General features: G+C 41.1%; 1 protein-coding gene across 6 annotated transcripts in view; it reads right to left on the reverse strand.

Annotated features, from left to right (window-relative positions):
- Nucleotides 1-13,753, reverse strand: part of CCDC149 (coiled-coil domain containing 149) — a 52,142-nt gene extending 38,389 nt beyond the window's left edge. For 3 of the 6 annotated variants that reach the window (XM_052682430.1, XM_052682428.1, XM_052682426.1), the window contains exons 1-3: nt 13,695-13,753; nt 4,393-4,554; nt 3,842-3,880 (exon numbers count right to left, since the gene is read on the reverse strand). In XM_052682430.1, coding sequence (XP_052538390.1) covers nt 3,842-3,880; nt 4,393-4,554; nt 13,695-13,745 — 252 coding nt within the window. In that variant the 5' untranslated portion in view covers nt 13,746-13,753. Of the gene's footprint in view, nt 1-3,841; nt 3,881-4,392; nt 4,555-13,346; nt 13,456-13,694 lie in introns of those variants that run through there. The other 3 variants (XM_052682427.1, XM_052682429.1, XM_052682431.1) reach the window with 3 other exon arrangements.
- Between the last annotated feature and the right edge of the window lie 924 nt (nt 13,754-14,677).

Here is a 14,677-nt window from a genome sequence, read left to right on the forward strand (position 1 = left end):
TAATCATTTTTTTTCCAACAACGTCAAAAACGGTCATGAGGCAATCCCTGAAGTTTGTTTTGAAACTGCATTGACAGTTGAGTACATTAAGCTGGAAGCAGAAGTGAAAAGGACCAAAATGGGTCCATTTGCAGCATGTCACAACATATTTCTGTCTGGAACCTCCAGCCTTTCTGATGTTCTGCTTGGCTCTAAATGCCACACTCATGAATTTATACATTAACAGAAGTCAAGCTGTCTAAACAAAGTCTCAGTGAGTGGCTAATGTGCTTCCAAGATGTCAATCTTGGCTGAAGCAGTAAGAGTTTTGGCTTGAATGAATCGCCTTGACGTCTATGGATACCTATAACAGGGTCAAATGCCATGCATGACTTTCAGGGAAGAGGCACACAAGTTCTTGATGAGCTTTCTGATCTGGCAAAGAGATTAACTGGAAAGCTGTGCTTTGTGGTACGATTATGTCACCATTAAGTCATGAGACTCCTAATAGCAAGGGTGTTGTTAGCATAGACTCTCATCAAGGCTTTACAGCTGCTGGGAAAGCACTGGACCCACTTGCCTAAAAGAGAACTGATAGAGAAGAGAGAATGAGTACTAAACAAACATGCAAGGAAGATGCACTAGGATGATTAAGGATTTGGAGCATCTTTTATGCTCATGTGAGGAAAGGAAAGGAGAGACTTGGAACTATTCAGCCTGGAGGAGGCTCAGGCAGGATCCCATCAATGTCTACAAATACACGACAGAGGAAATGAAGAAAAAGGAGCCAGAACTAATGAACACAATTTAAAATGTGAATTTCTACCCAAACACAAAACCTGTGAGACACTGGAGCAGGGTGCCCAGAGAGTCTGTGGAATCTCAGTCCCTTGAAGATATTCAAAACCCAGCTGGACAGGGCCCTGGGCAAGCTGCTTTAGCTGACCCTGCTTGAGCAGGGGGTTGAACCAGATGATCAAGGGGTGACTTCCCACCTCAACCATTCTGATTCTGAGATGTTTAGTCCAATTTAATTTGCGACTTTGCATATTTAAATTACAAACATAATACCTCACCAGAGAACACACGCATTGAAGCTTTACTCTTGACACACAACAACAAAGCTTCTCTCAGACTAAAGTTATACCAAAAATTTAAACAATGTGGAAGACAACAGTAATCACTGTAAATCAAGCTAGAAATCCCACTGGTCTTTTTTTCTTTAACTTTTCCAGCAATGCTACACTGCCCAACAGATTCCTAGTATTTGTCATAAAATGTCAATATCATCAAAATGTTCTCTATCACAGCAAATGCATATAAATGTATATAAAATGCATATCACTGCAGAGTGGGAGATTTTCAACAACAGAGGCTCTGCAGGCAGACTAATATTTTAACATGCTTTTAAAATAGGAAATGTCTATTGTTTACGATCTCTGGTGAATTCTAACACCAAAAATCAACTCTTCATTATTCCTACCTTCCTGAAACATTTCTTTACACCATTATTTATCCAAAAATTACTCCTGACATCACAAAACTACATTACCTTCAGCTGCAGCACTTAATACTGAATGTTTGGTATAAGGAGGGGCCAAGAACACATTCATAGCTCATAGGCTGTGATAGCCCTACTAGTGGTAAAACACCTACTGTGAGAGAAGAGATTACAGCAACACAATTTCTCGTTCCCACTGCTGCTGCTTGGCAGAATGGTACACATCTAGATTATGACAGAGATGTGTACCATCACACACACCTCAAGAGGAAAAATACTGCGGAATGCTGCATGTAATGATACCTTTTAAATGAAACCAGTCCATATGTGCTTGCTGATTGAAATTGCCCAGTTACATGAGATCTCCATTCAAGAGAACTCTGTGCTGTGACAAATGAGAAAAAGAATGCTATTGAAGAAAAGATGTTTTAAGAAGTCACAAAGCAGAAGAAAGGTGAAAAATGAAGAAACGGAGAAGAGAGTAGCAAATCCAACCCAACTATTACTGTTAGCATTGCAGACTGAAGTTTTCAACAATAATTTTTCATTTGCAATACAGAAACGTAACAGGCAGTAACAGGCAAATTGTTCAGCATGTGATGTTTTCATCTCACTCCTGACCGCAAGAACAGCATGTACTGTTGTGTCACACAAAATTCATTACAGGATCAGGATCTTTTATGAAGTGACTGCAGTAACAAACTTCTCCCAGCACATAGCTAGATTTTCTGGGTAAAAAAAGGAATGGAAAAGTCCAAAAGAGCACAGAGAACATAACTCTTTCTTGAGTAAGAAAAGGTACTCAAATAAATGCATTTACAGTAACAGTGGAAAAATACAACTTTCTTTTATTATGCTTTGGTGCATTTCTCAAAGTAAAAGTATTCTCTTCCTGAGAAAGGTTGCCCTGACTATTCCAGATCAAACACCTTGTGTGTTATAGACAACTTCCTGAGAAAACAAAAACTCAAGAAGGGAGCTAGCAACCTATTAATATACAGGTTATAATACATATTGTCCTTCGGGGAGACCTCTAAAATGACCGCATCTGAGAACAAGGTTTTCTTTCTCTCTCATCTAACATGAATACATCATTTCTTCAGAGAAAAGGACTCCTAGCTAGATTAAATGACTTTCCAAGCACCATGATGAAATTTGCCAAAACTTAACATAGTCACAGCATCCGAATTCAGAATAAATTCTACCAGTATTTTAAAAACAAGCATCAGCTTTATTTGTTTTTAAAAAATGTAAGAGGAATTAGAACAGCGTCTATGGGATGCTGCCAAGTCTCCCTTCCTATTCATCTCTGTAATGACCCATATACTACATTGCTGATTTTATTTTTTTCATTTTATTGTATATTCTTCAATCCCAATTTGAGTAGTGACAATGCTCAAACCGGCATCTGGTCATAAAGTTTCATTAGAACTGTGTTAATAGAATTTAAACAAATTATGCAAAATAACAAGCATGTTAAATGGTTCTGCACTGAGACACTGACTTCTCAGCAGCTATTTATTTAAGTGCATGAAGGAGTAATTACATTGCCTCTGAAAGTTTACTTTAAAACAACCAAAACTCTATGACACTAAAATTTTAATAAAATAGCAAGAAATACATTCAAACTCCAAGGGAAAGGATGATCAATAAAAATTCTGCCACTGATACCCATGCAATATCCATGGTTCAAGCAATCCAAGTCTGAGACTTTCGAGACTAACAATTACATGAACAACTTTTGTCTTTTTGGATACTTTTATCTTCTCACATATTTTCCTATGGGCATTATTTTTTTTTTTTCTAAAAGTTAAGATAATATCAGGGTGTGACAAACAACATCCTGCAATAGGGACAGTGATTAGAGATTTCTGGGGGAAAAAAAAAAAAAGATTTTCAAGGGAACCATAAAATCCAATTACTGTTGTTCTTACCACTTATAACCCATAGAACTCAAATGACTTGGGAGAATACCTAATGGAAAACAGTACCCACAACAATAAAATAACAATTATAGGATGCAGAAAACACATTCCCAATCTGCTTCTGAAGTATGAAAAGTTCAGCCATGAACTCATTTTAGAACTCAGTGCAAAAAAGATAAACAAGAACAAAGTCACATTTCTGTACACTGCCCAGATTCAGTCTCTGGTGAACATAAAAGCAATAACCATATATTCTAATTAATGATATTTCAGGATTAAATGTTTAGAACAAAGCAAAACATGTCTGAATTTATAACTTGAGTGTTCAGTTTGCAGAAATGTTTGCTTTTTACCAGATTCTATAGCTAGCATTTTCACACTTTTGCAAAAAACTTTCAAAGCAGATAAGTAATGTCAAACAAAAAATAAATCCTACCTGTTTCCTCTTTTCAGGGGGGAGGGATGGATCTCCATCCTACAAATAAACAGATGTTATTGGCAAATTACTTCTTAAGCTTTGAGTCTTGCTTCTTAATACATAATTTTAAGTAATTTTTTTTTAATTGTTTCAAAAATACTGCATCTTGATTAACACCAGTAATGTTCATTTCACCTTACATTTTTTTCTAAGGCAGAATATTTTTTTGTCTTTCTAAAACAGCAGGTCATTACAAATTTATTTTGCATTGTTTTTCATAACGGTACATTAAGTTGCTGTGGAATAATAATACTGCAGTCAGTTTTTAAATGGAATTATGACTGAAACTGATTTTCTCCAAGCACAAACTGTCTTACTGTGTCTCATATAACAGCCACTACCTCATCGGTGCGGAACAAATGAGTAATAATATGATCAGGACTGTACAACTGCAGGGCTACTATAAACAAGTACCTAAATGCTTTCTACAGCACTCATTATAGAATGCTTTTGATATTCAAGTTGCTTCTTGTCCCCTACTCATGTGGTGTACAACAAGAACAACCTACAATCAGCTCCCGGTACTTCTTTTTCAGGGACTGATGTCGTTCTCGAAGCTGGTTGGCCATGAGCTTATACTGGTCTCTTTCCTGTTGACAAGTGTCCAGCTCTTTGGAGAGGATCAGCAGCGCCTCCTTTTTACTTTCGAGCTTCCTCTTGCACACCAGGTACTGCAGAGGAGAAAAAACAACATGAATCTTACCAGTCACTCCTACCCCAGCCAGTACTAGATTCAACAGTCTCCAGTTTTTCGCGGAGAAGATGGAAGACAACTCACTGCACAGAATGAAACTCTGTTACAAATCTTCTTAGCTTACTGTTAATCACTGAAAAGAAATTTGTTATTTCAGAATCACGAAAATCCATTTGCAAGGCCACAGGCTCTCCTGATTACCGTGAGTTACAAAATTTAGCAATTCATATTTCCACTCTTTTCCCTCATACGTAATAGAATGAGAAGTCTCACATTTTGGCCTGAAAGCCCAGGAAGGTTGCTGGAAGAAGCAGCCTTTGCAAACGCCCTTTTCTACTTGATTCCACAAGAGCCAGCTCTGCTAGCCACCAGCACTTCCTGCTTCGTTCTCTCTGCCCTCCCTCTTTTCCCCACTACCAGCAATGTCCTCTGGACTCACACTTCTCCCAGGCAATGAAAGAGGGCCCTGTTATGACCAAAAGAGCAGTACAAGTGCCTACCAAAAAGTACCTGAATCATTTTAGTGTGTACCCTATAAACAATGACAAAGGAAATTACTTCACAAGAATGTGAAATAATGCAGGAATATTGCAAGCATTTGAAAGCAGAGGGAAGATGCAAGTGAGACTTTCTCTCCTTTCACCACCTCTTATGTGTAGAGCTCATACACAAAGAGAAGCAGAGCTTACAAATCTCATTTCTTCTACATTTATCTACTTCACTGCATTTCCCTGTGGAGAGGAAGAGACCAACATCTACAGCAACTGAATTTTACCTATCAGAAGCTTCAGGCAACTTCTTCGATTTAACACAGTGGTCAGTCAGCAGATTCTTCTCACTCACCTCCTGACACTACTCATTCTATGTAATATTTCTAATTCTGATGTTACTCACATGAAATCTGGCACTAAATACACTCTGACTGTGCTCTGCAAGAGACCAAATATCACAGCATTCATGAAAACAATTTATAGTTTCATTACGGACTCTGACAAGAACACTTTGTCATTACGGGCTCTTGCACAAAGCAAGAGCATCAGCACTTCCACACTCTTCAAGTCAATTCTGTTCTTTGGGATAAAAATCATCACCCATATGTAGAACTTACTTGGAACTGACTTTGTTAACCTCAATTTCAAGGAAATGAGAGAGGGAAAGGAGATTTTAGCACAGTACTACAGACAACATTTTCCAAAAACGGTAAATGCTTAGTTGCAAAAAAGTCGAAAGGGAATGAGAAAAGCAATTCCAAGAAGGATTTGAACTCTCAAAGAGGACACTTCTACCTTGGATTAATTTTATTTCTGGCACTACTGAAGTTGAAATCCTGCCATAAATTTTCTGGATTATGATGCCTTCGCATCAACTTTACAAAGGCAACTGTAACTCTGTACTTATGTCCTTACTGATACCTTACACAAATGTCAAGTCCCCTGATAAAACATGGAAAGGCATCAGAAGCTAAACTTTAATATTGTCAGCAAAAGATTATAGTGACGTGGTAAACCGCCCTAAACTTGATAAAATCATTCTTTCACTTACAGTGAAATACTTGTCTTTGACAATCTATTTTCTCTTTTTCCAGCTTCATCTCATGCCTTAGTCAGTTCAAAAATATGCCTTCACTATATGCTTTGTAAATAAGTACAATCTGACACAGTAATTACAAACAACTCCCCCAGTCACTTAAAAAACACAGAAGCAAAAACCCCAAACCCTGAACCAGCCCCATTCCTGCAAATGGCCACTCATGGAGTGCTGTGTGAAAGTCAGAAGCTCATCTGGACTGTGAGCTAGATCACAGAATCCTTACAAGGCAGGTAACATAGTGACAAACAAAACCTGCTTCTGCCACACTACGATGCACACCTTCAAGGCACACCAGTGGGGCTTCACCTTTTACAGCAGCATTGGTGAGAAAAAGGAAACTCTCCGTTATCTGCCATGCCAGCAGTGGCTGAACCCTAAGCAGGATGCAGAAACAGGAGTTCAGGACCTACATGAAAAGCGTAATCGTCTGCTCCTAGCATAGAATAAGTTTTACCTTGGTCAATTAAATGCTGATGATAGACCTTATAGAAGAAAGTGGCCTGGCATCTCTTACTCTGGCTTTTACCATAAAAATCAGCATCTAGTGGGCTTTTTGAAGCCATTTTTGTCTTCTGCATATATTGAGTTTCCCAAATAAGTGGCATAAAAATAGCAATAATATACAGTAATTTGTTTCCATAGGTTGTGGTACAAGAAACAATAAAATCACAGCATTCTTGTGGAATTTGATTATTCAGCAGAGCTATGTTTCCAATTCCAATTACCATTTTTGAAAGAAAAACAAATGATAAAAAGAAAGACCTCGAGGAAGTTATTCAATATGGATATGCTTCAGAATATATATTAAAAAAAAAAAAAAAAGAAAGAAAAAATTTATTAAAGACCATACGTTGACTTAACCAGTGTATAACAGATAAGAACTATACTTCCAGAAATAACTGAGTCCCATCAACAGTCTTCTACACATGAGCAAAGGCGTGCAGCCAAGCTGGTATGCTATCCAAAGGAACATAGGACTTGAAAAGTCTTTATGGAGCAATGCAAGCACTAAGAAAAAATTTCCAACACAGTCTGAGAAAAGGAATTCAACAGATGCTTCTGGCATTTGTACAAAGATTTCTTCCACTGCACTTGACAAAAGAAGGCAATGTCTCACATACAGCCTATCAGTGAGACAAACAAGTGCATTCTGTTATCTGCTGTAAGAATACGGTATATTCTTGTTATTTTTTGTTTCCTTTTAATTGACATTTCAAAAGAATCTTTGAATTTAAAAAACAAAGTTAAACAAGAACCAGCTACTGCGCTTTCAGTCTAAAAGCTACTGTGTACAACTTCTCGTATCTGTCTAGTGACTTTTATCTATATTCGCTGTTATCTGTAATAAAGCAAATTATAATTGCTACAAGGAAGATCATAATAATTAAAGGAATATATACGACATCCTACATTACTGCCTGAACTGCTTTACAGCCAGATAACTACTTTAGAGAAATTGAGTAAAAAAAGACTGACATTACAGGAGAGTGGAGCTACTCCAAGGTGACTCTACATCAAACACTTACTATTTGTCCACTGCTATTTTTAGTGGTAGATCCGGACACATCTCATTAATGGCACCACAGACATGGTCTAAAAATCAAATGAAGCTGGGGCACGTCAAGGTTTTCAACCTTCTTTTTTCAAACAAACAAACACACCAAATTCCTATCATAAAATAAATTTGTACAAATTACTTGGCTATTTCATGGCAATTGGTGCCAAGAACGAAAATACCTGAGGCTAAAAGCAAAGATATTTTCTCCAAGATCTGCTTTGAAATCAGCGTGGCTCATACTTCACGTTCCCTGAACACTCCAGGATTTTGTGTCCTCCACACGCATGGGACACCATGAGGTACATGGGCCTGGAAATCCATCATTCACCACACTCTCAGAGAAACTGTAACATCTATTCAACATCCTTTGGACAATAGATCCAACTACTAATTAACTGCCTTTAGTTTTATCAGATTTCACTTCACTTTGTTCTTGCAGGCAAGTTAGTTGCTCAAGTTACAAGTGGAAAAGCCCCAAAATGCACTGCAACATCGCTGTCTGAGTTGTTTGCTGGCCAGGTTTTGGTAATGTTGCTTCCCAGAAGTTGGAAGAGTTTAACCTGAAGTTATCTGGAAGAGCCAAGCACTCAAACTCAAAGCAATATGCAATTACTGGCCATTTGCCTCCCATCTCCTATAAAACCCAAAACAATGTACTTACCTTGGCTGTAACACACAGAACCAACTCCTGACCAGCACTTCCTCCTCTAGCTACCTCCTAACTTCTGGAGTTTGACACAAGTTTGTATCATTCACTGTAATGTAGGCAGCTTGCTCAGAATACCACATCTTGTCCTGGCGACAGTGTAACACCAAATCAAAGCTTTTGATCCTTTAAGAATTAACATCAAGTCATCTCATTTGGTAACTCAGAATGCCTTCACAACCTGACCCAGCCCTATGTTTGCATACTAATATTTGCATTACAAACTTCACCATGTTTGTTCCCCAGTGTCCTTGTGACTAGGATTCTATGATTCTATGGTTCTATGACTATCTTAGTCCAAACTGCAACATGGAGACATGAGAAGCAGACACTTGCTTTGCTGCCTGAAATGGCAGCAGGCCGGTCTCTAGCACCTCTCACAGTTACCAAGAACTATGGAAAAAAGTAAGTCACAGTGTAAGAACCTTCAGCATTTCCACTCCCTTTCCCAAAGGAGGCAGTCATTAATTACAGTGCCAACTCAATCACCCAGGGACCTCAGAGCATCCATTTCCCTCAATCTGTCCTGGTCTACAGTTGCTGGCATTTGCCCTTATTCTGAAAACCTCTAAGATGAGTGGTTCTAAACCCTGCGCAATCCCCTCTGATGGGTTTGTTTAACTACACTTCACAACGTCTTTGAGAAGTCAGAAAATTAAAGATACATTGTAGTTATGAAAATCTCACTAATTTTCCTTCCTCTTCTCTTTAGTTTATTGTGCAGCAAAAAAGGCTAAGTTAGAGGCAGGTTAAGTTTCTCACTCTTATTCAGAATTCACATCAGGAACACACGGCTATTTCAACCAGAACTACTGCTCAGTAGTTGTAGCTTGGATAAACCATTCCCCAAAACTATTCCTCCAAGTTTTAATCTGGCAATTATTAGGGAAAGAAGCTCAAGAGCACATTCCCTGTGCAGTGCCAAAGATCATACACAGTTAATAATCAAGAAGTAGCCTCTTGAGAATGACAAATTAAATGGAGACTAAATTTCTTCCAACTAATTTTAGGAAGCACAGTCATGCATGAGTAGCAGTAAATAGCATAAAGTAGATGCTTTATACTGTAGCAGTATACGGGAGGTGACAAGGAAAAAGTACCATTTTGACGTTGGATTTAATTCTGAAAACTGGCAAATGCAAGAAGGGAGCCATCAGAAAGAAGGGAGGAGAGCCACTCTAACCTATGAGTATCCTAGGAAACCTGCTTGCTTTCAGTGGAAAACAGGGCCAAAAGTACACGTCCTCCAAGCAGTATGATGTCAGAACTGGTGCCGACTCTGAGGAAAGGTAATGGCAGAACAATCACTGACTTCAGTAGAAAGCACTGTAAAGACTGTACTGACAGAAGTCAGCAAGGACAGAGGTGGTCTTGCACACTATGCAAAAGTGTTTTTTCCCTATCACAAATGATCTTCTGATACTGTTCAACTCATCTCACCACCCCGTGCTCATGCTAATACTTATTTCTTTATCACTATTTCTGTCATCATCTCTAGATCACATGAATTCCAAGGCAGATAACATGAAAGTCAAGCAAAAACTGAAATCACTCTCCTCTGTAGCAGAGCATTCAGAGTCGGAAGTTTCTACAACCTCTCAAAACTACCTCACCTATCCTCGAACAGCATGCATACACCACAGCTTTCACTCCCATTAACAACATTTAGTTATGCTTCCTCTCATCCATACAGGGAAGAAAACTGAGCCAGTAAGGAATTTACTTACTTGAGTTGTCTAAATTAGTAACTTAGCTTATCCATAAGTCAGACTGGGAAGTAAGCATGGACATTTAAAAATACTTAATAGCAAACTAACAAAACTCCACAATGAAGATTTTGGTGATCAGAATTATTTTCACAAACTCTTTTAGTGAAGAGCCCTGTATAACATCTTACCATAACAGCTTTCTAGCGGTGCACTCAACCAAACAAGTAATATCAGCCAAACTAACTTTTTTTCATCCTCTTCCTGGTGGGACAGATATCTTGTTTGCATCATGGATTTTGGTGTGTTTTTTTGTTTTGTTTGTTTGTTTCCCAAATAAAGAAACATTCAAAAACACGTTCAAAGAAATGAGCCCTCCACTTGAGATGGTATTTTGAGATTTATTAAAATCACATGGTTTTGGAGGATTTAGGTCACCATCCCATCTCAGTCCAGCCAGCAAGAAAGTTCTTGCTATGACATTTGTGTCAAACAAACAATTATTAACAGATATTAATTCTACAGCTTTACATTGTCTTTTAAATATCTTAAACATGGGCTATGCAGTAATGCAAATGGTAGACAAAAATCCAGACTTCAGGCAGACTTCTTGTATAATATAACAGAGTGCTTTACCTCTATGTATATCCACCCATGAAGAATTCTTGAACTCTGCTCAGGAGTGGGCAAAAACTACGTAGATTCTCACTCCTGTAGCTTGCTCTTTTTATTTAGTTTTCAAGATGGAAAGAATGACTCCTTCTGTTCCTTCAGTATTTGCAAAGTTGGCTTTTACCCAGCATGCCTTTCTATGTCAACCTATTCAAAGTTAATGACTATTCAAGACACATATGGCACAAAGACTGTTGAGCCAGGTGCACACTGTGCCTGAAAGGCTGTAGCACAAGTGGAAACCACTTGTAAGCACGGAGGCCAAACATATGCACGAAGCTGGTGATGAGCATTATAAAAGCAGTGAAAGAGATGTGAAAGAGCACACTGCAGAAGGACTAGAGTGGAACAAGAGAAAAAAAGACAAAAACAGTAAACACAGAAAAAGAAAACACTGAAATAAGCAAGCACTCCTTCTAATGAAGAATAAAGAGCCAAACTACAGAGATATACAACTGTGTGTACAAGTGTTTGTCTATACACCTATCTGTAAGGATCAAAACTGCACTCTGCCACTTTTCCTAACACCTGCAACACCAGACTTAAAAATCTTACAGTTGCTTTGACAAGTATTTCAACAGAAGTGCCTTACAGCTTTCAAATTTGGAGGACCAAGTGTATGGAAATGAACAAGTACGTCACATTGATTTGAACCTACTGGCTTCTGGCCTTTTAGGTGAAGATTTTATATCCCACTCTGCGTTTTAACTGTCCATCAGCTGTGTGAGTGTGTTTGTTTAGAGCTACCAAGTCTCCTCCTGCCAGTGTTAAACCTTATGCTTTGACAGTGCCTCAAAATGCTTGTATAATGTGTACAAAACAAATTTTAAATTGCCTAACTGAAACTAAGAGCTCTGGAAACTAAGCTCTATATCTTACCCTGAAATTACATGTTGAGAAATTGAGTAAATCAGAAAAACAAATTACAATTTACTTAATAAGCCAGAGCCACTTTCTCACAGACCCCTTAGTACGTAAATGGGTAGATCACACAAAGTTAATCACAATAGTGGAAGAAGTATGAAGGCAGAAGAGAAACTGTATCACTGTCACTGTGTTCTATAGACTTCAAGTAGAAACAAAGCTTACAGCCTGCTGTAGGAACAGATAGAAGGGATGTCACTACGTCTCTGTTTTTGAAAAACAAAAACAAAAAAAAACAGGAATTATATTTATGCTACAGTATTTGCAGGAATGTAGCTTAGCACAGCCATTAAACTTTGCTACAATCAAGAAACTTTAAAACAAGTAAGTGTTCAATTTCTGGATTGAGTTTTTAGGTTAAATCATAACATAAGTCAAAAAGTTCTACAGTAACTCTAGAGAGCATTCAGAGCTGAGAACAGAGCTGTTTGCTTTGAAAACACCTTGTGAACTGTTAGTAGTTCTTACCCTTCCCTGACACACAACACTATCCCTGCCCACAAACAAAACTCCCATTTGGGAAGGGAGATGGCAGATGCAGTGCTGCACAACCACGTACTGAAAGCGTGCCTTTCACTTTCTTATGGGTTATCTTGTGCGTTTGAAAGCATGGTGTGTATGGAAAGACTTCAGTTCTGAATGCAGCGCACAATTCTGGCACTCATGAATTCCGAATTCATTGGGACACGTCAGGTTTGGCACTGAACACGTGCACCTTTGACAGGGCCTTAGGCCATGTTTAAAAGCATAGCAGAAGCAAACCCCTCCAGAAAGAGCAGTTTACTTCTGCGGATGGTACTCTGAAACAGTTAGGTTCTCATTTAGACACGAGCCTTTTGTGAAGGCAAAAAAAAGTTTTGTTTTTTAGCTGTGAAAGTAAAATGGTATTTCGACGTTCAAAAGCAATTCCATAAATCAGAATGCCAAACTAGTCAGAACAGCATGGTATTGCCTACTGAATTGGCTTAACATTGACGATACTCCTTAAATGATCCTGGTGTCATGTCGGTTTGAGTCTGGTAACATCTCTCAGATGAACGTGTGCACTTGTAGACATCAAAGAACTTTTAATATGGAAGCAGCAGATAGCATTTGCTAATCTTTACCCTGAAAATCCACTTCTACCTGCATTAATGGCACCGTGGATGACAACACCCTGCCGTTTACGGTGCGAGCACTCTAAACGCTGAAGCGCCCGCTCCGTCCCGCCGTGCCCGCAGCCCGCAATGCCACGCTGGCGGCAGGGCTGCAGGTGCCGGACCTCCCGGCTTCTGCCAGCACGAGGCCTGAGGCCTCAGATCCGCCCGGCTGTCAAACCAACAGCAGCGGTGTCACCGGTGCGGACACACCGCCTTCCAGCGAGCGAACGGGAGTTAAGGCGGGCGAACCGAGCGGCAGGGCCGGCCACGAGACGGAGGAGGCAGCGCCGAGCGGGCTCACGCCGTGCAGCAGCGGCCGCACCCCGCCCCGCTCGGCCCTGCGCGGCTCAACCTCCCGCCCCGCGTCCCCGTCGCTCCCCGGCTGGGGCCCGCAGCCGGAGCTCCGCCGCACCGCGGCCCGCACGGCGGCCCGCCCCTCACCTGGCGGAGTCCCGCACCCTCCCGCCGCCTCACCTCGCTCACCAGCCCCTGCCAGTCGCTCTCGCTGCGGTGGGAGCTCATGGCTCCGGCCGGCGTACGGCGGCGAGCGACTCCGCCCGCACCGGCGCGGCCTTCCGCCGAGCGGCCCGCGGGGAGAGGCGGGGCCTGGCCGGGCCGCGGAGCTGGGCCCGGGCCGCCTCCGCGCTCCGAAGGCGCCGTGCGCGGTCGGGCGCCGGTGGCGGCCTGGGCAAGGCACGGCCAGCCCCGCGTGGAAGGAGCGGCCCGAGGACCGCTGGTGTCACCGGCGGAAGCACGGCAGCCCGAGCGCGCTGGGGACGCGGTGTTCTCCGCTCATCCGGGGGCCGCGGGGGCTCTCCGTACCCTCATCTGAGCAGCGATCGCAGCTGCAGCGTAGTGCGTCCTAACAGACATAATCCACCCAAGGCACGACCGCCTCAAAAATGCCTAAACTGGGAAATCCGGGTACGTGTAGGGGAGAGGAATTGGATGGATCGAGAACCTCAGATCAAAACAAACAAATAAAGATCATAAAATGGCTTAGGTTGGAAGGGACCTTAAGGGCCATCAAATTCCAACCCCTGATGCACGCATGGCCATCTTCCCCTAGATTAGGCCGCATAAAGCTCCATCCAACCTGACCTTGAATAATTCTAGGGATGGGGCATCCACAGCTTCACTGGGCAACCAGTTCCAATGCGTCACCACCATCATACTGAATATTTTTCCCCAACGTTTAATCTAAATCTGCCCTCTTCTAACTCAAAACAACTACCCCTTTTGCTATCATATCTGTCCACAAGGAAGAGTCCATTTTCTATCTTTCCCACAGGTCCTCTTTAAAATACTGGAAGGTTTCCACAAAGCTTTCTCTTCTCCTGGTGGAATAACCCCTACTCTCTCAGCCTGTCTTCATCAGAAAAGTTCTCCAGCTCCAGGAGGGCCATGGATCATCTCCATGGCTCTCCTGGAAACTCACTGCAACAGATCCCTGTCCTGGTTATTTTGGGGTTCTCAGAGGTGAACACAGCACTCATGGTGATGTCTCACAGCAGTGGAGTGGAGGGGAAGGATCACCTCTCTCACCTTGCTGGCCGTGGTTCTTTCAATGCAGCTCAGGATACATTTGGTTTTATGGGCTGCAACTGCACATTGCATCTTATATCAAGCTTTTCATCCACCAGTACCTCCAGCTCCTGATCTGCAGGACTGCGCTCTATCCACTCATCACCCAGCCTGTACTGATGTTTAGGATTGCCCCCCACAATTATTCTTTGTTTTAAATAACACAATAAACAATTCAAGATGAAACAATAACACATATCACTCCTTACCACAATATCTCC

Source organism: Tympanuchus pallidicinctus, unplaced genomic scaffold (genome assembly GCF_026119805.1).
Source record: "Tympanuchus pallidicinctus isolate F22 unplaced genomic scaffold, pur_lepc_1.0 scaffold2, whole genome shotgun sequence".
Taxonomy (NCBI): Eukaryota; Metazoa; Chordata; class Aves; order Galliformes; family Phasianidae; genus Tympanuchus; species Tympanuchus pallidicinctus.